The sequence below is a fragment of the Rhinoderma darwinii genome, chromosome 3 (genome assembly GCF_050947455.1).
Source record: "Rhinoderma darwinii isolate aRhiDar2 chromosome 3, aRhiDar2.hap1, whole genome shotgun sequence".
Classification (NCBI taxonomy): Eukaryota; Metazoa; Chordata; class Amphibia; order Anura; family Rhinodermatidae; genus Rhinoderma; species Rhinoderma darwinii.
The window spans coordinates 123786156-123811730 of NC_134689.1; the positions used below are offsets into that span (position 1 = coordinate 123786156).

The window sequence follows — 25575 nt, forward strand, 5'->3', positions numbered from 1 at the left end:
GAGGGGGGAAACTTTTCAAGCTGGGTGTTGACCATGGCGGCCATTTTGAAGTTGGCCATTTTGTATCCAACTTTAGTTTTTTCAATGGGAAGAGGGTCATGTGACACATCAAACTTATCGAGAATTTCACAAGAAAAACAATGGTGTGCTTGGTTTTAACGTTACTTTATTCTTTCATGAGTTATTTACAAGCTTCTCTTTGTTTACAGCCATTGACATGTCGCAGAGGTGAACACGTGAGGAGCGGATAGAAATTGTGTTGATGTCTGGTGAACGCAGTACCCGGGTCATTGCAGCAGATTTCAATGCAAGACACCCTACGAGACCACCCATCTCCCATGCTACAGTTTGCAAACTGCTTGCCAAGTTTCGTGAAACTGGTTCAGTGTTGGATTTGCCCAAATGTGGACGCATGAAAACTGTCACTAATGATGAAACATCAGTGGCTGTCCTAGCTTCATTCAGCAAGAGCCCACAGCGTAGCACTCGCCGCATTTCACTGGAGAGTGGCATAAGTCCAACATCCCTTTAGCGGATATTAGCTACTCACAAATGGCACCCTTACAAACTCCAGCTGCTACAGCATCTCAACGAGGATGACCCAGATCGGTGCACTGAATTTGCAGAATGGGCAAAACAAAAATTGGAACAGGACCCTCAGTTTACACAGAACATTTTGTTCAGTGATGAGGCAAACTTTAATATGAATGGTGAAGTTAACAAACAAAACCACCGCTATTGGTCTGACACTAACCCACATTGGATAGATCCCTCCAAGACTGTTGGAACACAAAAATTGATGGTATGGTGTGGTATATGGGGTACAAAGATAGTGGCGCCATTCTTCATCAATGGAAACCTCAAGGCCACGGGATATCTGAAATTGCTACATGATGATGTGTTTCCCTCTTTATGCACTGAAGCTGCCACGTTCCCTGAGTTTTTCCAGCAAGATGGTGCACCACCACATTATGGGTGTCAGGTCCGAGCATTCCTAGATGAACAGTTTCCTGGAAAGTGGATTGGTCGTAGTGGGCCAGTTGAATGGCCCCCTAGGTCTCCCGATCTGACCCCCTTAGACTTTTATCTATGGGGTCATCTGAAGGCAATTGTCTATGCTCTGAAGATACGAGATGTGCAGCAACTGAAACTACGGATACTGGAAGCCTGTGCTAGCATTTCTTCTGCGGTGTTGCTATCAGTGTGTGAAGAGTGGGAGAAGAGGGTTGCATTGACAATCCAACACAATGGGCAGCACTTTGAACACATTTTATTAGTGGTCAGAATCTTGTAAATAACTCATGAAAGAATAAAGTAACGTTAAAACCAAGCACACCATTGTTTTTTCTTGTGAAATTCTCGATAAGTTTGATGTGTCACATGACCCTCTTCCCATTGAAAAAACTAAAGTTGGATACAAAATGGCCGACTTCAAAATGGCCACCATGGTCAATACCCAGCTTGAAAAGTTTCCCCCCTCCCATATACTAATGTGCCACAAACAGGAAGTTAATATCACCAACCATTCCCATTTTATTTAGGTGTATCCATATAAATGGCCCACCCTGTATATATATATATATACAGTACTGTGCAAAAGTTTTAGGCTGTTGTGGAAAAATGCTGCAAAGTAAGGCTTTGATTACATCTGCGTCGGGGTTCTATTCATGGGTTCTGTCAGACCTTTCCGTCAGGGGAACCCATGAACGGAAACCATAGCTTCCCATTTGCATTACCATTGGTTTCAATGGTAATGCTTCCGTTGCTAATGGTTTCCGTTTGTCTCCGTTCCGTAAGGTTTCCAGTTTTTTGACGGAATCAATAGCGCAGTCGATTTCGCCAATAGAAAAGTTGGCCTTGTTTCCACGTCAAAGGCATGGCTTTTTGGCCGCAATTTGGTCAGACTTCTCTGAACAGTAGATCACTGTACCTGGGTCCTACTGGTTTCTACCAGTTCTGAGCTGATTGCATTGCTGAAGATCTTTTCCGGAAGTAAGCATGATGTCTCTTTGATCTGCTACACTAAGTTTCCTTGGCCAACCACTGCGCCTACGGTCCTCAACGTTGCCCGTTTATTTGTGATTATTGAAAAGAACTTGAACAGCACATCCTGAAATCACAGTCTGCTTTGAAATGTTTGCCTGGGAGAGACCTTGCTGATGCAGTATAACTACCCTATGTCTTGGTGCTGTGCTCAGTCCTGCCATCGTGGACCTTTGTCATGAAACGGTCTTCCACAACCTTATCTTTGTAGCAGAGTTTGGCTGTTCCTCATCCAGTTTTAAGCCTCCTACACAGCTGTTCTGTTACAGTTAACGAGTGTGTTTCAAACTACATATGAAATGATGATCATTATCACTTGTTTGGTATAATTGGATAATCATACACCTGACTATAATCCAACAAAATCCATGACTTTGTCAATGTTTACCTAGAAGAATTGATGCTGTTTTGAAGGCAAAGGGCGTCATACAAATATTGATTTGATTTAGATTCACTTTGTATTTTGTTAATTGATAAAAAAAACTATTAACACCTCTATTTTTGAAAAATTCTTACTTTGTAACATTTTCCACAAATGCCTAAAACTTTTTCACAGTACTGTATATATATTTATTTATATGATAATACACTGGTATATATAATGTGTACATATATATATATATATATATGTATATATATATATATATATATATATACATATATATTTATTTAGGGGCACAATATGGGGTATTTTAAATTTAGGGGCACCGTGTGGGGTATTATTTTATTCAGGGGCACAGTGTGAGCCTTTCTATTTTTTTAGGGGCCTCCAAATGGTTGCCACCTCTTGTCTCTTCTTACAGCAGGAAGAGCAGCTCTGGAGCACAACTTGCAATTCTAAGGGCTGAAATACATTACAGACTACGAGAACAGCTTTGTTTCTGAGCAAGGGGCAGACTTAACATCAGTTGCACGGAGGCCCAGTAGGTACAGTAATGGAGCATTCCGTCACATTAAAGCAACCTTCTTCTGTCTGTTAGATTGCATGTACTGTAAATGCCTGACATAATTAATTTAATGGCTAATAATTACTGCTGGATTGTTTGAGAGACATAAGGGGGTGATTTATGATGAAATATTGGAGAGCAAGGGGCCCATATACTGTTCTTGCACAGGGGCCCTCAGCTAACTGATTCCGCAACTGTCCTGAACACATGCAAGTTTCATATAAATAAGCTTTAAATGCAGTACAATACATAATATGAATTACAATATAACATTGAGGAACTATGAACTTGAAATATCACTTGTCATCACAACAGACGCCATCAGATTTCTCCAGTTGACCTACGGCAAATGTTTGAAGCTTTTGCCAAGTTTAAATTTCATTAAGATTGTCTTGGCAGTCCTGCTGAAGTAATAGCAAGTTGCTTATTTAAGTAAGGGGCATTTTACTCAGTAGGATATGAAATACAGAAAAGCAAATACTTGGTAACGGTGTATTTAGATTTTCTTACAAAAATAGCATTTTAGAGTTGCTGCCATGTAACGAATTATTTCCACGGTTAATATATTAATAAATAAAACCCTGACTTTATTAACACCGATATTTTCTGCTCTACAAAAGCCATTCAGATATATATATACTGATGTATATCCAAAAAAGCGAACGTGAAGCAGCACTCAAATAAAGTGAATTTATTCATCCAACATGGAACCACAACGTTTCACCTCCTCTATGAAGGCATTTTCAAGTGTCCTTTGCTTTTTTCTATATACTGATGTATGTGCACAGCAGAGACCCAAGCCTTTTCGTCAGATATATATATATATATATATATATATATATATACAAAACAGCAACACGGTCATGAATATTTGCAGTTTACAGAAGAAGCCAGAACTTCCCATTTAGAATATTGATTTCCAGTTAGCTAATATAAAAGAAGGATACATCAATTTGTTATATGTAATAAAATTATAAGAATTGAGTTTAACAAAAAAAAACAAACAATAGTTTATATCCGTTCTGACACAAAGTCCAGTAAGAATGATTGACCTTCATATATTATCATGTCTCGGCTTGTTGACAGGTTTATTCCTGATCAGAGATCATAGGGTTGTGATCAAAAGACGGGTTCTCTTTTAGATGAAGTGTCACGTAAAACAAGAATGAAGTCAAAAATAATTTAATATTATCCACTCTTTTGGGAAGGCTTCCCACAAGATTTTGGAGTGTGTCAGTGGGAATTTGTGCCCATTCAGCCAAAAGAGTATTTGTGAGGTCAGACACTGGTGTTGGATGAGAAGGTCTGGCTCACAATCGACATTCTAATTTATCCCAAAGGTATTTGATGGGGGTCAGGGCTCTGTGCAGGCTACTCAAATACCTCTACATCAAACCCACCAAACCATGTCTTTATGGACATTTTGAGAGCACATTGTTAAGAGAATCTATTACTGTGGATTAGGGCATCGGTATGATGCTGACGCTGTATTAAAGCTGAACTAGAGAGTGTAGTAGAATCCAGTAAATTGCTCTTCAAGGGGTTATCTGGTTAAAAAAATATATATATTTTATAACACCCTTACAGCACAGCAAACGTGATCTCGCAGTAAGCTGTCATTTACAGCGCGAGCTCGCGAGATCACGCTTGCTGTGCTGTAAGTCCCACACAAACGTTACCCAAGTGTCGGGATTGTGAATAAATATCCCGTCCTGGGTAGAAGCGATGTCTATTCACTGTCAAGACACTTCAGTAACGTTAATGTGTGAGTAAGGGACAGCACATAGTGAACAACGCAGGATCACTATGTGCTGATTACATGAATGGAGAGAAGTGTATGACGCTGATTGGTCACTGATTGGTCAGAGTCATACACTTCTCTCCACAACGCCCACTTGGTCAAAAGTAAAAAACGCCCAGTTGGGCATTAAGAAAGACATTAGCATAAATCTAAAATCGCTTATAACTTGGTGAAAATAGATTGTTTTTCTAAATAAAAACCACTGTTATCTACATTACAGCGCCGATCACATTATGTAGGAGATGGGTACTTATAATGTGGTGACAGAGCCTCTTTAAGGTTAGGCTTTTTTTTTTACCTGCTGTTTTCCGCAGCGAACATTCCGTCCGAAAAGCTGCACAACGATTTGGTGCTGTTTTTTGGGTAGAATTTTCTGCGGGGACCAGGGCGGATACGATGTGTACTTTTATGAGGCGTATCCGCCCTGTGTGAACATAGCCTAATACTGATCAAACTTAGATTTGATCACTATTAGGGTAAGACAGTATGTCAGATTTTTATATATGTTCGGTTATCCTGAATCCACAGTTATAAGGCAGTGTATTTTGACATTTTAATCCACAACTACCACAAGTGTTATTTTAAAGGCTCTTTAGAGTACAGGAATGTGTGAAATAATTTCTAAATATCTTCTTTGTAATGTTATCCATGTTGTTAGTTCTTATGAGCCTTATACAGTTTTTGTCAGTTTTATGAGCCTTGTACAGTATATGTTATATTTGTATCGTACTCCTTCCTTTGTTTTGTCGGCCAATTTGTGCCCTGGACGATCTTGTTTTGAACTTATGTCATTCTGTGCCTCAAAATAAAAAAACGAAAATGTCTCTTAACTTCATACACAATAATGCAGGATTTTTTTTTATCATGGAACAAAACTTAAATATCATTACTTTTTATCGTTAGTATTTATATTTAAGGTACGACTAATCTACAAGGCAGAAAACGAAAACATAAAAATTCCCAATGTTACAACACACAGAAGAGATTATGTAAATTTTTATTAGGAATAACGTGTCGCCGTAGGGGAAAACTGTGCTCGATATCTCCTTAAAGCAATAATTTTGTTCACATTATGTTGAACTGACAATTGTACTTGTGCTTTACAATGCCTGCAGCTATTTGTATAATTGACTCTTAAATACATTAAATTTATTATTTAGTTCATGAAATAGTTGCAAACAATAGGGAATATCTAAAAGCTATAAATAAGATACCAGGACATAAAATACTGGTGCTGACAGATTTTACATTTGCCTTCTATGCAGCTTTAAAAGAGTTGAAAGCTGCACACACTATTCTGATATTGTAACGTGCTCTACATACAAATCACGTAGTAATATGGCTTTTTATTTGTCAGACTGGTGCATATTTTTTTACATCATTCATATTACGGAACACAATCTTATATAAAAGCATGTTCATCTGCTCAGTAGTGGTAAGGCAGGAAGCCATATACAGTACATATGTTTTTCACAGTGCTAGGACAGGTTGTATTTTTTAATAGCACCATTTTTGGGTACATATAATTTATTGATTAACTTTTTATTAACTTATTTGGTGGCGTAGTGGGAAAAAAGCGGAAATTTTGCCATACTTTTTTGCGTCTTAAATTTACGCCGTTAACTGTGTGGTATATATAACATAATAACTTTATTTAACGGGTCGTTACAATTGCGGCGATACCAAATTTATATAGTTTTTTTATGTTCACATTTTTGTTGTGTTTATGTGATCCATATATGTGGGGTTAGTGACTGCCTCCATTTTTGTTCTTGCACTCCTCCCATTTTGCCCTGGCTGATTTTAATTGGTTTAGTGCTGGTTCCTACCATCCCCAGATATATATATGTAGGCTTAGTCCCAGTTCTAGGTGTATGTGCAGAGTAGGTCTCCACCTTACAGAGGTCGCCTTGTCGTGGCAGGTGGGCAAATACTTTTTGATCAAAATGTTCACTAAGAACCTCCCTATAGTAAGTAGATTTAGCAGCAATGCATATTTATTTATATTTAGTGGTTTAGGTGGCATTAGTGTCGCAGTGTGCTGTCGCCATTTCTTTTTCTGCTATATGCACAGTATGTACAGTGAAGGAAATAAGTATTTGATCTCTTGCTGATTTTGTAAGTTTGCCCACTGTCAAAGACATGAACAGTCTAGAATTTTTAGGCTAGGTTAATTTTACCAGTGAGAGATAGATTATATAAAAAAAAAAAAAGAAAATCACATTGTCAAAATTATATATATTTATTTGTTGGACTAGGGGGCCTGGCTCGAAATCTTTGTTCTAGTTTATCCCAAAGGTGTAGGATGGGGTTGAGGTCAGGGCTCTGTGTGGATCAGTCAAGTTCTTCCACACCAGACTCCCCCAATCAACCATGCCTTAATGGACCTTGCTTTGTGCACTGGGGCACAGTCATACTGGACAGATGAGGACCTTTCTCAAACTGTTCTCACAAAGTTGGAAGCATACAATTATCCAAAATGTCTTGGTATGCTGAAGTATTAAGATTTACCTTGACTGTAACAAAGCGTCCTAGACCAACCCCTGAAATATTACCCCATAGCATTATCCCTCCTCCACCAAACTTTACTGTTGGCACAATGCAGTCAGGTTGGTAATGTTATCCCGGCATACTCCAAATCCAGACTCGGTCATCAGACTGCCAAGTGAAGCGTGATCCGTCACTCCACAGAACACATTTCCACTGCTCCAGAGTCCAGTGGCGACGTGCTTTACTTCATTCTTTGCTCCCAAGAAATAATGTAAAGCAATCTATTTTGCATTAGGCATTCTTTTCTCCATCTGAAGCTTGGCATTGTGCTGGGTGATGTAAGGCTTGCATGCAGCTGCTCGGCCATTGACTCATGTCATGAAGCTCCCGGCGCACAGTTTTTGTACGTATGTTATTGAGTCAGCAGAGCATTGTTGACTTTTATGTACTATGCGCTTCAGCACTCGGTGACCGCGCTCTGTATCTTTACGTGGTCTGCCACTGCGTGGCTGAGTTGCTGTGGTTCCTAAATGCTTCCACTTTGCAAAAAATTCATGAACTGACTTGTTACAATGGTGGCATCCTATGACAGTACCATGCTGGAATTCAGTTAGCTCTTTAGAACGACCCTTTCTTTCACAAATGGCATCTGAGAGATCTTTATTAGTGCGATTTAATAATAACAGTCTACAAAAAAAATGACTCTTTCATGTAGGACATATTTTACACATTTACTAGATCTGCTAGACAGGTCAGATTGAAAATGTTCTGTCATTATTGGATGGAAGATGACCATATACCCAACAAAACTGGTCATCATTTATTTATAAATTCTTTATAATAATTGAATCAGTTTCTCGAATTGATCTGATTTTCAGATAGTTTTCAAATATTGCTGATGAAACTACTTTTAAAATACACTATATGGACAAATGTATTGGGACACACCTCTTATTCATTAAATTCAGGTATTTAATTTAGTTCCATTGCCACGGGTGTATAAAATCAAGCATCTAGCCATGCAGTTTACCTTTACAAACATTAGTTAAAGGGTAACTAAACGTTCGACAAACTTCTGACATGTCATAGTGACATGTCAGAAGTTTTGATGGTGGGGGTCCGAGCACTGAGATCGCTAAATCGAAGCGAAAGAAGAGCCTGTGTGAGCGCTTAGCCGCTTCATTTCTGTTCGGCTTTTCCTGGAAAGCCAATGTATCTGAGCACGGGCTCATAGACTATCTATTGAGCACGTACTCTGATACATTGATTGTCATGCCCGAATTTGTCGAACGTTTAGTTAACCTTTAAATTGTTATGTACTCTCTCATTGATATGAAAGGAAGTTAAGGAAACCAAGGAAAAGTACTTGTGGTCTCTGTAACTCCTAATCATTTTATAAGGGACACCAAGCATGCGTGGTCTGCTTCTAGGACAGGTGGCCCTCCTAGCATTTAGACTTTTACCATTCTATGTTTTATTACCTAACCTAGAAATTGAGGCGGGAAAACCCCTTTAAGGAATCTGGAACGAAATCGAAACAATACAAGAAGCATCAGCCATTATGGGCTCTGGAAGAATGCCTATGCTACATCCCTAATAACTGAGATTTGCCCAATATTGTTGATTCATTTACATTCCCCCAGCAACATAGCTGCTAGAAAAGAATGGAAGCAGGTTAATGAGATTTCTGTGTCTGGCTCAGGAGTTTGTAATAAACCAAACATTTTTTGAACAGATGCTAATGTCATTTTTAATACCAGATACAGAAATTATGTCTAATTATACTAATTTGTTCCACCTGTCTGCAAATTTCCACTTGTTAATATCTAAATGAGATTTTCGGAGCCTCTTCTCACCTGGGTAATAACCAATTGCCCCTTACAAATTCATTCTTTGAGTTAGATATATGAATCAGACGCCCAGATCTACGCAGTCAATATCCCATGTGTGTGTGTATGCCTGATACAGTTACTTATCACAAGAAGAGCTTCCCACTGAAAAGCAATGACTTATTTTATTCTAGTGAATCGAAGGTGGTGATGAAATCTAACAGCAGATTTGACTATACATATAATCCAAATTAAACCTGACGTCTGTGTATTTCACAGAGGCTAGTTATGTATTGTATGCTGCCCGCTATGGCCATCATAAAAATATTCCTTTACCAACGTGATCAAGTTTACAACGAAACTCATTATATTAATTCAGTTCCATTGCATCTAGATGAAGAATTTGAATTATCTAAATCAGTATTTTAATGATATTGTCACGGCCATGGTCGCGGACCGCCGCCGTTCCTTACCTCACGATGGCTGCGACCACAGATTGTTGGCATCCTACCAGCGTCTCCCTCCTAGGAGATGCCAGCACTCGGCTCTGCACTCAATGCTATGGTGCACGCGTGCGCACGGTCCCGGCCTTAAAGGGCCAGCATGCGCACATGTTAAAATGACCCAATCTATCCCCAGCTCACCCTGAACTATAAGAAGGGCTCCGCCCTTCCACTCCTTGCCTGAGCGTTGTTGTTGTTGTCTACCTATGTCCGTATTGCAAATTGTCCCTTAATTGTATCCTGTTCCCAGTGTTCCCGTGCGCTGCTACCTGTATCCCGTGCTGTATTTGTTCCTGAACCTTTTCTAGTGTTGGAGTCTTCTTGTGTCACCTGCTACGACTGCTGTTATGCACCACGTCTGGTGTCACCTGTCACGCCTGCTGTCATCTGCCACTCCTGGTATCACCCACCACATCTGGCGCTACCTGCCACGTCAAGTTCCATCTGTGCCAAAGCCTCCGCTACTGTCTGGACTCTCTCAGGTACCCTAGTGCTAAGAACTTTGCATAGACTTTGTACAGACTGTGACTTGGCCAGCTGCCACTCCGCTACTGCAGAGTAGCCTAGTGGGTCCACATACCCCTAGATCGTGACAATACGATCAGGCCATGGAACCTGCTGGCCAACCCAAGACAATGTTTCGGGTCATGCAAATGGATATGTGTGACTTGCGTGAATGACCATATCAACTTTTCGTAGCAGTAAACTCTATTATCTCCCGACTAGATCAGCTTCCTGCTCCTCCTCTGGATGCTGCTGCCGTTCCACTGCCTGTTACTCTTCCTGCCTGTTTCGGACCCACAGTTTCGCTGCCTCTACCACCTGGCTACAATGGTGATTCTAGAGCCTGTATAGGTTTCATTAACCACTGTACCATTCATTTTAGACTGCATGCTCATCTCATCCACATCTTGGAACGAGAGGGCTCGGAAAACTCGGACCTAACATTATTCTTAGAGACCTTTCGTATTGTATTCGAAGAGCCGGGTCAAACATCTTCTGCAGCGGCTACTCTGCTAACTCTCAAGCAAGGAGGGTCCACGGTAGAAGAGTATGCTATCTCCTTCTGTACACTGGCAGCAGAGTTGGCATGGTACAATGAGGTGTGGGTGGCGAACTTTTGACAGGTCTGTCCTTGCACATCAGAGATGAGCTAGCAGCCCACGATCTTCTTTCTACCCTGGATGCTCTTATCCTGTTGGATACCCGGGTCGACATTCGGATCCAGAAAAGTACTCAGGAGGTTCAGCAGTAGAGACGTTTCCACAGACTGGCACCCTTGTTCCAGAGACCTCTATTGCCTCATCCTGTTGCTTTATCTGAAGAACCTATGCAGGTAGACAGAATCAAGCTGTCCGAGCAGGAAAAACGGAGCAGACATTCTTCAGGTCTGTGTCTTAATTGCGGCCTTAAAGACCATTTTGTGCACCAATGAAATTCCAGCACCTATGGTTGGTTAAGGAGACAACCCTAGGTGGGATGACGCCAAACATCAAAGTCTCTCCCAAGCTATCTATTCTTGTGACCATCATCTCTGGAGAGACATCCTACTCCTACCTGGATTCCGGAGCAGCTGCAAGCTTTATCCAGCAGGAGCTAGTGGATCGCCAACATCCACCCACAGTTCTTCTGGAGAGACCCCTGGCTGTTGCCTCTATGAATGGACTACCATTGGCCGATCCTATTGTGTCCGTCACTAAACCACTGACACTACAAATCGGAGTTCTTCACTCGAAACAGATCACCTTCCTCGTCCGACCTAAAGCTATCAATCTTGTTCTGCTGGGCCTGCCTTGGCTTCATCTACACGCTCCGTTTCTTGAGTGGAGTTCTAGAGAAGTCTTTCAATGGGGGCCCAAATGCCTTAGCTGCTGACTGCCACAGGTTCGTCCTGTTTTGCCTCCACTGACTCAGTTACTCTCCGATCTACTTTCACATTATGCTAGTTTTGCGGACATCTTCAGTAAAAAGGCAGCAGAGACTCTTCCCCCTCATCGCATCTACGACTGCCCTGTTGAGTTACTTCCTGAGGCCTCACCACCTCGAGGGCAAAATTATCCTCTCTCCCTACCAGAGACCCTAGCCATGTCCGCCTATGTTAAGGAGAACCTTGAGAGAGGGTTAATCCGGAAATCTTCCGCCTCGGCCGGAGCCGGATTCTTCTTCGTGAAGAAGGACGGATATCTTCGTCCATGTATGGACTGCCGGGGTCTGAACCAAATTACGGTAAAGAATAAGTATCCCCTGCCACTCAACTCAGAACTTTTCGATAGAATTTGTGAGGCCAAGGTATTCACAAAGCTGGATCTATGCGGAGCTTATGACTTGATCCGTATCCGCAAAGGTGACGAGAGGAAAACCACATTTAACACCCGAGACGCCCATTACAAATACTTTGCGATGTCCTTCGGACTATGTAACGCTCCAGATGTGTTCAAGGAGTTTGTAAATGACATTTTCCGGAACCTGCTGTATGTCTGTATCGTGGTCTATCTTGACGACATCCTGATTTACTCACCTGATTTGATGACACATTGGAAGCATGTTCGCCAAGTTCTGTCGCGGTTAAGTGGGATTTGCCTATATGCTAAACTTGAGAAATGTGTGTTCGAGAGGAACTCTCTGCCCAACCTGAGCTACATCGTATCTGACTATGGTCTCAAGATGGACCCAGAGAAGGTGAAATCCATCTTAGAGTGGCCACGTCCACAGTGCCTTCGGTCCATTTTTGGGATTCGCAAACTTCTATCGGCAATTAATCCCGAACTTCTCATCTCTAACTGCTCCAATCTCGGCCCTCACCAAGTAGGGGGTGAACGCCAAGGTTTGGCCTCTGGAGGCAGAATCAGTGTTTACTAATCTAAAGAGCGCTTTCACCTCAGCATCTGTTCTCTATCACCCTGAATTCTTTCTGCAGGTGGACGCATCTTCCATTGGTGCTGGAGCATTACTATGCCTAAAGCACTCTAAAAGCAAGATGAGGGCATGTGGCTTCTTTTCAAAATTATTATCTCCAGAGGAACACAACTATTCCATCGGGGATCGAGAGTTGCTGGCCGTCAAGTTGGCCTTAGAGGAGTGGAGACACTAGCTGGGGGGTGCTATCCATCCAATTATCTATACAGATCACAAGAACCTCACGTACCTACAGTCGGCACAACTACTAAATCCTCACCAAGCCAGATGGTCACTGTTCTTCACCCGATTTCAATTCCATCTTCACTTCCGTCCTACAGACAAGAATGTGAAGGCTGATGCTCTGTCTCGCTCATTTGAAACCTATGACTCATATATGACTCAAATACCTCAATATATCATAGACCCTTCTAGGATTATTGCCGCTAACCCTCTGCTAATTAGAGATATTCTCCCTTGAAAAACCTTTGTTCGTCTAGTAGACAGGAAGATAATTCTCCACTGGGGACACTACTCTAAACTGGCTGGGCAATCTGGTGTCCGTAAAACACAGGATTTGATTGCTCGTCACTACTGCCTACAGATGTTGCGCACTATGTCTCCTCATGTATTACCTGTGCCTCGAACAAGCCTACCCACTCCAAACCTGCTGGTCTGCTACTACCCCTGCCTGTTCCTGATGCCCCTTGGCAGCGTATCGCTATGGATTTTATTACTGACCTTTGTCCCTCAGCTGGGTGTACTACGATCTGGGTAGTAGTGGATCGTTTCTCTAAAATGGCACATTTTATTCCATTGACTGGCCTCCCATCTGCTCCTCGCCTGCCAAATCTGTTTATTCTGCACATCTTCCGTCTGCACAGACTTTCTCTGCATATTGTCTCGGACAGGGTCTACATTTTACATCCAAGTTCTGGAAAGCCCTGTGCAACCTGCTAGACGTAAAGCTGGACTTCTCTTCTGCCTATCACCCACAGTCCAATGGTCAAGTAGAGAGGATCAATCAAATTTTAGAGACTTATTTTTGTCATTTCGTTTCCACCCAATATGACATTTGGGTACAACTTCTGCATTGGGTCGGAATTCTCTTAAAACAATCACACAAGTGAGTCTACTGCCTCGTCTCCTTTCTACAGGGTGGGCCATTTATATGGATACACCTAAATAAAATGGGAATGGTTGGTGATATTAACTTTCTGTTTGTGGCACATTAGTATATGGGAGGGGGGAAACTTTTCAAGCTGGGTGTTGACCGTGGCGGCCGTTTTGAAGTCGGCCATTTTGTATCCAACTTTAGTTTTTTCAATGGGAAGAGGGTCATGTGACACATCAAACTAATCGAGAATTTCACAAGAAAAACAATGGTGTGCTTGGTTTTAACATTACTTTATTCCTTCATGAGTTATTTTTTAGAAGTTTCTGACCACTTATAAAATGTGTTCAAAGTGCTGCCCATTGTGTTGGATTGTCAATGCAACCCTCTTCTCCCACTCTTCACACACTGATAGCAACTCCGCAGAAAATAAATGGCTCACCCTGTACATTGTGTACAGCCAGCATCCTCGAGTTTCTCTTCCTGTGCGAGCTATGGCTCAAGTACCAGCAGCAAATTCTTCACTTGGAACTTTTATTCACATCTGGCAACAGATTAAGTCTGCAATCCTCCAGGCTGAGGACCGCATGAAAAAGCATGCCGATAAAAAAAGAAAGGTTCCTCCTCAGTTCTCACCTGGAGTCAATGTCCGGCTATCCTTGAGAAACATTAGTCTCAAGAAACCCTCTCACAAATTCACTCCCAGGTTCCTCGGTCCTTTCGAAGTTCTGCAACAGATAAACCCTGTATCCTATAAACTTCTGCTGCCTCCTACTCTCAGAATTCTGAACTTGTTCCACGTGTCCCTTCTCAAACCTGTGGTTCTGAACCGCTACAGTAAGTCTCCTAGTTCTGCAGTGCCTCCCAGCGGTTCTTCTGATATTTTTGAGGTGAAGGAGATTCTGGACTTCAAGAGAGCAGGAGGAAGAACTTTCTATCTAGTACACTGGAGAGAGTTTGGTCCTGAGGATAGGTCCTGGGAGCCAGAAGAGAACCTTAATGCTCCTACCCTTATAAAGAAATGCCTCTTATGCTCTGGAACCAAGAAGAGGGGGTGTAAGGGGTAGGTACTGTCACAGCATTGGTTGCGGACAGCCGACGTTCCTTACATTGCAACAGTCGTGACCACAGACTGTTGGCATCCTGCCATCGTCTCCCTCCTAGGAGACGCCAGCGCTCGCGCCCTTCCGGCCCGGCACTGGATATTAGGGTGTGTGCGCGCTTGGTCCCAGCCTTAAAGGGCCAGCACGCGCACATGTTAAAATTTCCCAACCTATACCCAGCTCACCCTGAACTATAAGAAGGGCTCCACCCTTCCACTCCTTGCCTGAGCATTGTTGTCTACCCATGTTTGTATTGCAAATGGTTCCTTATTCGTATTCTGCTCCCAGTGTTCCCGTGCCCTGCTACCTGTATCCTCTATCCCGTGCTGTGTTTGTTCCTGAGCCTTTTCTAGTGTTGGAGTCATGTTGTGTCATCTGCTATGCCTGCTGTTATACACCACTTCTGGTGTCACCGGCCACGCCTGCTGTCATACACGTCTGGTGTAATCTGCCACTCCTGGTGTCATCCGCCACGCGGGTGCTACCTGCCACGTCAATTCCATCTGTGCTAAAGCATCTGCTACTGTCTGGACTCTCTCAGGTGCCCTTGTGCTAAGAACTTTGCATAGACTTTGTACAGACTGTGACTTGGCCAGCTGCCACTCTGTTACGTCGGAGTGGCCTAGTGGGTCCACATACCTCTAGATCATGACAGATATCACCTTGGGCTATGTGTTACAAATCTTTATAATACTTTCTGGAACTCATTTTGCTAACCAATAATGCCACAGGCACGACAAATTTTAGGCTGCAGTCAGGTAGTATAATAAAGTTTTCTGAAACTAAGAAGATTATAGGCAAATATCAAACCGATTTGCCATGGATCCTGTAAAAACAGAAGCCCTGATGCCAGTGTGAACAGAGTCTAATCTCAGTTCAATGTCTATAATTTTCATTATAATTTTTTCCTCTCAAGCTATAAACATAATTTTAATTGTGAGTTAAGACGTAAACGGCTTAGAGGATACAGGTAGCAGGGCATGGGAACACTGGGATCAGGATACAATTGACAGATAGTCATTTTAGTTCAGGTGTTCTTAGATGCTATCCATACAACTGTATTAAAGAGCAAAGATGTAGCAGGTACAGTAGCTGTTATCTATACCAAGCAACATGTCCAGTTAATTCCTGTCCATACCCTCTCACTTACAGAATGTGCATGGATTCCTGCAAGCCCCATTCAGATTGATGGGACAGTTGCAGAAATTTCAGGATCTTGTGGATTTTATATCACTGATCTCAGTGTGTGTGTGTGTGTGTGTGTGTGTGTGTGTGTGTGTGTGTGTTTTCCATTAAGACTTGACGTCATTAAGACTTGACTTTAGTTCCTTTACCTTTTGATCTTCCATAAAAGAAGAAAATATAGTAAAGGTACACTTAGCAATACCTATTCTTATTTCTTATTCTGCAGTGCATACAAAGTTTAAATTCTACTTCCATATATAATACATAATTTCTACATGTCTACTAGTAGGTCTGCAAGTAAGATAGTTTGATTAGAGGCTTGGCATAGCAGGCTTGCATAGATGAAAAGGTTTCATGTCTCAAAGCATTCTACAAAATGAGTACTACAACATATGCCACATCAATCACACAAATTGTGCTGCTGCATCTACCATTACTTTAAAAGAAAGTGACACCACGGACTGAAAGTAAAGGAAAGTTGGGAAGAACACAGACTAAAATATTCTAACAATACATTTATTCAGGGTTATAACAAAATAATTAAACAAAATACAAATAACTATATTTTCCTAGGTTGAAATATAAACTACAGTAAAACAGAAATTTGCCATTGTATTTATGTATTCGGGAGTACGTAGGCTCCCTCATAAATACTTTTTTTTAGCCTTGCTGTTTGCTAAGCAGTGGCCTAGATATGCTTGGTCTGCTGCTTAGCAACAGAGGTCATGGCTGGCAAGTGACAACACTGGATCCCCATGCTCTTGTGAAGGTCTAATAATGTCATTCACCGATGCCAGGACTGATGGTGCCTAATGATTGTTACAATTTTTGTGAGGTTTTAGAGGGGGAAAGAATTTGGTTTCATAGTTTTTCTTTTAAATTTATACAATTTTACTGTTTAGGTAGAAAAAAATGTAAAATAAAAATATTAAAAAAAGAGATACTATGGTATTGATTACAAATGTAGGAGATTTATTAATTTATTAATACAAACAGTGTGCCAGTCTCTACCCCAGTGCAGTGAGCACCAGATTCACCAACAGGACATAGAATGCTTTGAATAAATTCTGAAAATTTTCATAAATGAGTCTAGCTTGGAACGACTCTCATAACCACACACTTTTACTTAGGCTCTGTTCACATCTGCATTGTAGTTTACGTTTATAATGGAAAACAGAAAGCAGTGCCGGATCTGTTGTATCGGCCCCTGATGGACCTTACCGACATATAATGTGTTCGGCAGGTTCTGATGGATTGCCCATCATTTTGCAAAGAAGAATAGTGTTGCATGGAGCGATAATCTTTCCGTCATATCCGACAGAATCTGCCACGGGGGCTCCGAACAGTGCTTCAGACGTAGATGTGAACAGAGTCTAAAACATTCGTATGTGTCGGAATTGAGTAGCCAAGGGCTTCATAAATATGACATGCAACCCTAGCAAGATCAGTTAATGGATAGGGTATACTCACAGGTAATGTAAAGAGATTAATCCGTACAATGTTAATCAATAGGACATGTCGAGAAATATCATTAGCTTTCTCTGAAATCCAAAACTCACTGTAATATTGCATTACACTTTTCCTATAATGTACAATATTGGTTTTAATAAAATTCCTCTGATCTGATAATGCTTGACCTGAGTTCTGGGAACAGACCGCTTATACTTGTAGCATTTCAGGTAAAGGACACTCTGAAATGTGGAATCTTATTACAAAGGACTTATTTAAAGCCCAGATAAAATGAAGCTTGATAAGTTTAAAATATTTGCTTTGATAAATTTCCAACAAGACTGAACAAATGTAATGGTAAAAGCTAGAATTTCTCATTGTCATATTCCAGTGGAGTGCGTGTGCTATAATATAGTATAATACCAGGACCATAGGTTATTTTAACGGAGGCACCTTAACTACAACAGAAGACTCAGCTTCCTTCTTGACATTGAATGTCCTTATGGTTGTCTTTCTGAAAGGGAAACTGCATTATTGTAGACAAATATCAGAGAATCAAGAATGAGACATTTTAAGTGGGAGTAGATGTTCCTTTATCAGCATCATTATACTGTAAGTAATATACACGTAAACAGAATAATTTATAATTGCTTATTGCATTCCTAAGTAGAAATTAACTGATCAATAATTCAGAAACTTTCAGCTTTCGTCTTCTTCTTTATATTTTAATTTAACTTAGCTATTAAGCATTTTATTGACACGCCACTAGTTAATTCCACAGGGAATCGTCTTACATTACGGCATTTCATTATAATGGAAGTCAAGAGGAATGACCTCATGCACCAGTCCTACAATGGGAGAGCCATTCTTCATCCCTTAGGACATTGATAGAAATAAAACTTAAAATGTTATAATAGCCATGATAGAAAGATCTAAAACAAGCAACCACATTTTCTTTCATGGTCCTAATGATCAAATGCATGAATGTAATCACTATTTGACCTACAAAGAGATTTTCCTGATTCACTCACCATTATCACTACAATAGTAACATGAAATTGTTTTTGTTAATAGGCTCAGATCGAGGTCCTAGTACTAAATTATCTGGATATCTGTGTGAAAGGAGGCATTGTAACTCCAAGAAATAGCTGTTGGCCCGACGATCAATATTTTTATAAATGTGTGTGTGTGTGTGTGTGTGTGTGTGTGCCACTTTATTCCTTAGCTCAAGTAACCTTTCTTGGAAAACTAAGATTTATTTTTTCCATTTGTCAGATTTGCCGAGAACAGGACAATGCAGCCATGTTAAATGTAGAACACAAAATGCTGCAAACTCAATATTTTAAATGAATAATCAAAACTATAGTAAAATGTCTAATCACTTAGTGACAGCTCTCCAGTTGTCTTAATCGTTTAATGCGCACTCCTTCCGTTGATAGAACAGTAATTGCCAGTTGTCTTACAGCAATCATCTCATCATACAGGGAAGGAGACTCGAGAGATGGCACCTGGCATTCCTAACGTTATATCAGTGCAATGCCATGGAAGACAACAGTGCATGATTAAACAGAGAATCCCACCCCCAGAAGAAATAACTACTCTTAACTTGTCTTTTAATGATAGAGATCCTCATGTATATTGCTGCCTATACAACATCTAGAGAGTCAGTTCAAAGAGAGAGGATGGGGGATGTCAAAAAGTACAACTACACATTTTAAAGGGGTGGTCTTATCGAGACAACCCCAGTCCACATGCCTTATTAAACCGGGTCTGGCTGGCTGCTTTTTCACAGAACAAAATCAGCTTTTCTTAGGGTCTCCCCCTATTACATGTGGCGGCATATCTCTAGGATATGCCATCACTCGTTTATTTGTGGGGATTCGGCTACTGAGATGAAGGGGCGGCAGGGCTAGTTTTCGCCGCACAACAGAGCTCCCAGAAAGCTTTTGTGCAGGCAACTGTAGCACAACCACATTGACTCGAAGGGGGCTATGTCACAGGGTCCTGCACAGAGGGTGGATGGGAGCACACTGTGAAGGGGAAAAAGCTGAAGGGGTTTCTTTCCATTCATTCTCGGGATTCCAATGGTTGGAACTCGCCATAAGCTTATTGATGGAAATACTCCTTTAAGCATTTAGGTATTTTTTTTAATTCTGAGGCAACGCTATAAGAAGTTGGATAAAAATGTATACTCTCTTCTTAGTAACCAACCCATAAATGTGGGTGGCATTTTTCACAATGAGAGTTAATGGCAGAAGTATGCATCGGTATGGGGCATTAAATTCAGTGGCACTCTTCTAACATGCACACCAAACAAAAATCTAATGTGGTGTGAATAGAGCCTAACATGGTATCTTTGTATCTTTAAATTTGCACATTAATTCCATTCCATTAAAGGGGTTTTAGAAGTTCAGCAAAAAATTGCCAAGGATCAGGAATAGTATTAAAAAAATAAAATAACCAATACTCGCCTAATAAATCCATCTTAGCTCCAGTGCTCCCTGCCGATCTTTGTTTACGTGGCTGCAATGATGACGCGCTCACATACCCATGTGACAATTGCAGCCAATCACTGGCCTCAGCAGTGTACAGCGAAAGACCGCTGAGGCCAGTGATTGGCTAAAGCATTCACCTAACTATACATGCATATTATCACTGCAGCCAAATAAACGAAGACCACGCTGGAGTTGCTGAGGATTTATCTAGTGAGTATTGGTTATTTTATTATTTTAACACTATTATTACTCCTTTCCCATTTTTGGCTGAACTCGGTAAACCCCTTTAATCTTTCCATATTTTACCGCAAGAACAATTTTGGACATATGCAACATGGTCATGTTTGGTGTACCGTACATTGTACTACAGGAGTTGTTTATAGGACCATAGGCCACTGCCATGAACATCATGTACAGGTATATATAGGTGATATAGCGATCACTTATAATTTATGAACTGTGTTACACGACATGCCTGCTCCCACATAGCTAAAAACATAATTTAAAGAGGACCTGTTAGCTCTCCTGATATGTCTGTTTTAGTAGATACTTGTATTACCATAATATCTAGAGTATCCTCTGTTATTACGCCTAAAAATATATAAATAAATTGACAACAGGGTGTTACCAGTTGAGGGGGTGTCCCTACACACTCTGAATTTGTCCAACCAGTGCTGACATTGTCAGAATGTGTAGGGTCAAGTCCCATTGACAAGGGGAATGCTAACACCTGTCAATTTATTTATCAATTTCTGGGAGGAATAACAGAGGAACAGCACAACACAGAGTTCTAAGTAAAACTGCTCCACAATTGTGATTGTTTGGGGAATACAAGTAAACAGTCGTGTTAGGAGAGCTGACAGGTTCTCTCTAAAGAAAGTTTGCAGACATTGAATGTAGAATTGAATAACCAACAAATATGGTAGCAAAGTGTCACCCAGTGTCTATGACTCTCTTTGCCCAATTATAATGGAGTAACTGTAATGTGGCTGCATTACAAAGCTGAGCTTTTACTCATATGCCATATGAAATATGGAAGGCATGTTTCCTATTTTATATTTATCACCACCTGAATATTTTATAAAAAATAGATATCAACATTTTTGAGAACAGATGGAATGAATGCAATTTAAAAAATGTCTACTATACAATGTTTATACAATAGGTGCTTAGATTCCTAATTTTAAAAGCATTTTTGATATACTGCCAATCTTTATGCAACCTAAGGCAATGAATGGAGGGCTATCACCTATACAGAAGTGTCATTTAACCATCACAGAGGAACTCTATCAACTCAGCTCTGGTGAAAACCTGACTAAGTAGACCGATAGCAGAACAGTTGCTTAGATATTATCAGACAGGTGTAGGGTACCAAAGGTTGTTTTTTTTTTGGTAAGATTAGTTGTGTGGAATTCAACCTGAAGCACAATTTTACCTCATGTGTATCAAATTCTAGGAGGCTGAAACTCAAAAGCAGTGTCTCTGTATACATTTCAGTTGAAAACTTCTGTTAGTCATCTGTTAATTAAATAGTGATAGAGATTGCTATCACAGCAGACAGTCCAAAGAAGCAAAAAAAACAAAGGCAACAAACAATATTACAAAAAGTCATTTCCTTTCAAAATCGACTATTATGTTCTTTCTTTATTACCTGGCGAATCGTCAAATTGAACAATGAAAATGCAATGTGCATTCTCTCTTATCTATAAGAATGACACAACATACACAAATGTCGCAAAGGTTTCAGTGAGTTTGTTGGAACAATTGTTTTTAACAATATGTTATTTCAGTAACAAACTTAATAAAAATCTATGGAGAATTAAAAATAAATAAATGGGGATTTTAGCCATTGGCCTGCCCTAGGCCACAGCTGAACTGATGCTTTTCTCCTCTAATACACTATTAGAAACAGGACATACAGCTTGTAAGTACATTCGAATGTCAACATCTTGAGTGAAGTACTCAATAAGAGTAAAGAGAATGGAGAGAATTGACAAATTTAGCCCCTAGCTTGCCCTTAGGCAAGTGCTGAAAAGGCCATTTTCACCTCTCTTAAATTACTATAGACAGCCCATATGGGTTAATAACACTCTAGAAAACCAATACTTTCTTCGTTACAAGGTATGTTACAAAAAACGTAAGCGTGTACGTTTTTGTAACTTTAAAAACGTATATGTAGTTGTATACCACAACGTGTGCACAAAACTCGATGTGAACTTAGCCTAATATTGTAACACGCTGCAACGTATCTGCCCTCACAGCAACCAGTGCAGTCATCGGAGGAGCAGTACTATGCAACGACTTCTCATTTTGTCACATTATTTCTAATCTGCTCACTTACGTTATTTCCCATTGTACAGTGTACTTATATTTTACACGTAACATACAATTATAAAAAAATTCCCTAATTTCCCAGACTTGGATATTTTGTCCAGAAATAGTTACATTAAACTGTATAATTATCTTCGATTAATCCATTTAGCTAAAATGCCATTCATAATCGGTGTCCCCCTCATTACTGCGCATAGTGAAGGTCTTGACATATTTTTCTTTTGCAGCTGCAGATTGCGATTCGTGCTACAAAACAAATCTCGAAATATCTTTCATTCAGAATATATTCAAATATAGCAGTTTATTAAAAAGTTCATGAGAAAAGGATTTTTCCTGATATATTTTAGGTAATTTCGATCACTGAATTATCTTTAATGACTAACTTATTTTTGTAGCCCCCTCCCCCCATAGTGTATTCTGCAGGCTCTGGTATTTCAGGTTGCCTGGCAACCACTTGACTTCCTTTCTAGCTGACATACATTTTACTACATATAGCTACCTAAACAATTTGTCCCACAAATGTATATCCGCTATATAATATACGGCCTCACAAAGGCTTGTTTTAGGTGCCTAGCATTAAGGCAACAGCATAAGCCTGACAAGTTAAAAGAAGAGTGTAACAATGCATACTTGCCAACAGTCCCGAATTTGGAGGACCGTAAAAAGGGGTGGGGTATATGTAAATTTACCTAAAAAGTGGTGTTTTCCAACCATTTGGGGGCGTTCCTGTGAGTAATGGGTGGAGCTTAAATGTCCTGGTTTTGGTGAATCGAGCTCTTTATGAACTTTTTTGTGCAAGTCTCAATTATAGAAAACATGCAGTAAGCTTGGTACAAGTAGTTTAGAGTATATAACTAGAAAATTTATTTCATTTAGTAATTCTGTTAAGGGGTTTCCATTCATCCATTCCGTCAGAGGAACGGATGAACGGAAAGCCGAAATGAAACGATAGCTTCCATTTGCATTACCATTGATTTCAATGGTAATGCTTCAGTTTCATTTGGTTTCTGTCTGTTTCCAGTCCGTAAAGTTTCAGGTTTTTTTAACGGAAATAATACAGTAGTTGACTACGCTAATGTTTCTGTTAAAAAAAAAGTAAACTTTACGGAACGGAAACAAACGGAAACCAACTGAAACTGAAGAATTACCATTGAAAACAATGGTAATGTAAACGGAAGCTATAGTTTATGTTCGGCTTTCAATTCATCAGTTCCTCTGATGGAATAGATGAATGGAAACCCCAAACAGAACCCAACACTGATGTGAACAGGTCCTAATAGTTGATCAAGAATGGATAATAAAGATTTTTTTTTTTTTTTTTTTTAAAAAAGCTTTTGTTTTCTAATTTCAGCTCAAATATTTGGTTGTATTACCATTTTGAAAATATTTAAAGCTTCATTTTAACAAATAATTACAACAAATGACTTACAGATGTGTCCTTCCTTGGCTCTTCTTTAATCTCAAAATATCCTGTGATGTGTTGTGCGAGATGACCAGTTTTGAAAAAAAATATGATTTTGCGATGCTTTGTCACGGGAGGCCTAGGCTATATGTGTGGCCACCCAGTGGTTGTAATGTGAATTGCAACCTGTCAAGGGTTTTGATAGCATATCGTGATATTGTATTGAATTGGTTCATGAGAAAGGGAATTCCATAGCCAAATTTATGCAAAGATAAAGATGGTCACATCTGTATGGGTGCTAATATATATATATATATATATATATATATATATATATATATATATATATATGTGTGTATATATATATATATATATATACATATTTATGTATACACATATATATGTATATATGAGCAGATCCTCAGTCTGAGAACATATCTGCAAATGAATGTGAAGGGTCAGGGGTATTGGGTAGTGAGGCACTGGAACGTATTGAAAGTTGGTCTGTCAGCATAGAGAACATTATGCTGTCTGGATGCCCTTGAGAATGTGTACTCATTCAAACTCTAAACATGTTCTGCTACTCTTTAATTTTAAATAAATTATATAAGTATGGAATTTCGTATACATTCACAAGTTTTCAAGTGAGATTTTCCCTCACATTGAATCTTATAATGTGAATTTATTTCATACCTGGAGACTAGGTGATCTGCCAAACTCAAAATGTATTCACTTGGAATCCTGCTTTATAAACTAACACCCACCCTTACCAACCGCGCCCCTAATCGGATATAATTGGTCAAAAAGTGTCTAGCAAAATCTAGCCTTTGTCGTGTTGTAAATTGTGTGGAGATCCCAAGCCAACCTTTTTACCTTTTTGGGTTGAGTAGGAAAATCAGATAATTTCATTACTAAAAGTTGCTTCAAAACCTTTTTTAGTTGTGGAGAATGAGGAGACAGCTATATATTCATAATAGCTTTCTACGGGGGCCAAGCATACCGAATGAATAATTTCCCATTCATCACCCATACCTATCCCTTCTAGTGAGTCATAATGAAAAATCAATAGCGAAGAGTCTCTAACTACTGTTTTATATCTCAGCCTTATCGCATCTTCACAACACAATTTTAATACAGGACATTGCTGTAAAGCATGGTATACAGTACAGATGTAGCCAAGTTTATCTTGACTCTGATAACTTGCTGCAGCGTGATATCACACAACTTAAGGCATTGAAAAACTCAAGTTAAAGTTTCTTGCCACTGTGTATTTAAAGGAGCACTCCACGTTTTTTTTAAATTTCCCCCTCCATTTGTACATTGGTGTTTTAGTGAGGTGCTGTGTGAAAAAATACTTACCGATCAGTGCATCATGTCGTTTTCGGGTCCAGCACCGTCCACGTGATCACATTCTGACCTGGTCTGGAGTCACTGTGCTTTTGAGAAAACCGGAACTCAGGCCCCCAATGCATTCCTATGGGAGCCAGAACGAGGCTCCATAGGAATGCATTGGTAGCCTGAGTTACGGTTTTCTCAAAAGCAGTTATTCCAAACCAGGTCAGAATGAAGATCACGTGGGCGGCGCTGGACCCAAAAACGACATGACGCACGGATCGGTAAGTATTTCTGCACACAGCACCTCACTAAAACACCAATGTACAAATGGAGGGGGAAATAAAAAGAGAACGTGGAGTGCTCCTTTATTGCGTTAATAGTCAAAATAAAAATGGCACATCTGTATATACAGTATAGTACATAATACAATAAGCAGTCTAGAAGTAACAAGAGACAAGTGTAATATATACACCGGTGACTGGTCTATGACTGATATAACATATGATGAAATTCAATCACCAACCTGCGTTGGATTATAGAGTTGTTGGAGTGGACTGCGTGACCCCTTCCGACAGCAAATGTCCATTGCAAATGGATTTCTGTGCATAACTGGGAAAAGAGAAAATATTTTTATTATACAGCATAATGTATAT

At 40.0% G+C, this 25575-nt stretch overlaps 1 protein-coding gene across 2 annotated transcripts in view; it reads right to left on the bottom strand.

Moving 5' to 3' along the window:
* The window catches only part of LOC142749081 (carbohydrate sulfotransferase 11), a 182824-nt gene that overhangs the window by 57732 nt on the left and 99517 nt on the right, over positions 1-25575 (bottom strand). For both annotated transcript variants that reach the window (XM_075856651.1, XM_075856650.1), the window contains exon 2: positions 25446-25531. In XM_075856651.1, the coding sequence (XP_075712766.1) occupies positions 25446-25531 (86 nt within the window). The remainder of the gene's footprint in view (positions 1-25445; positions 25532-25575) is intronic.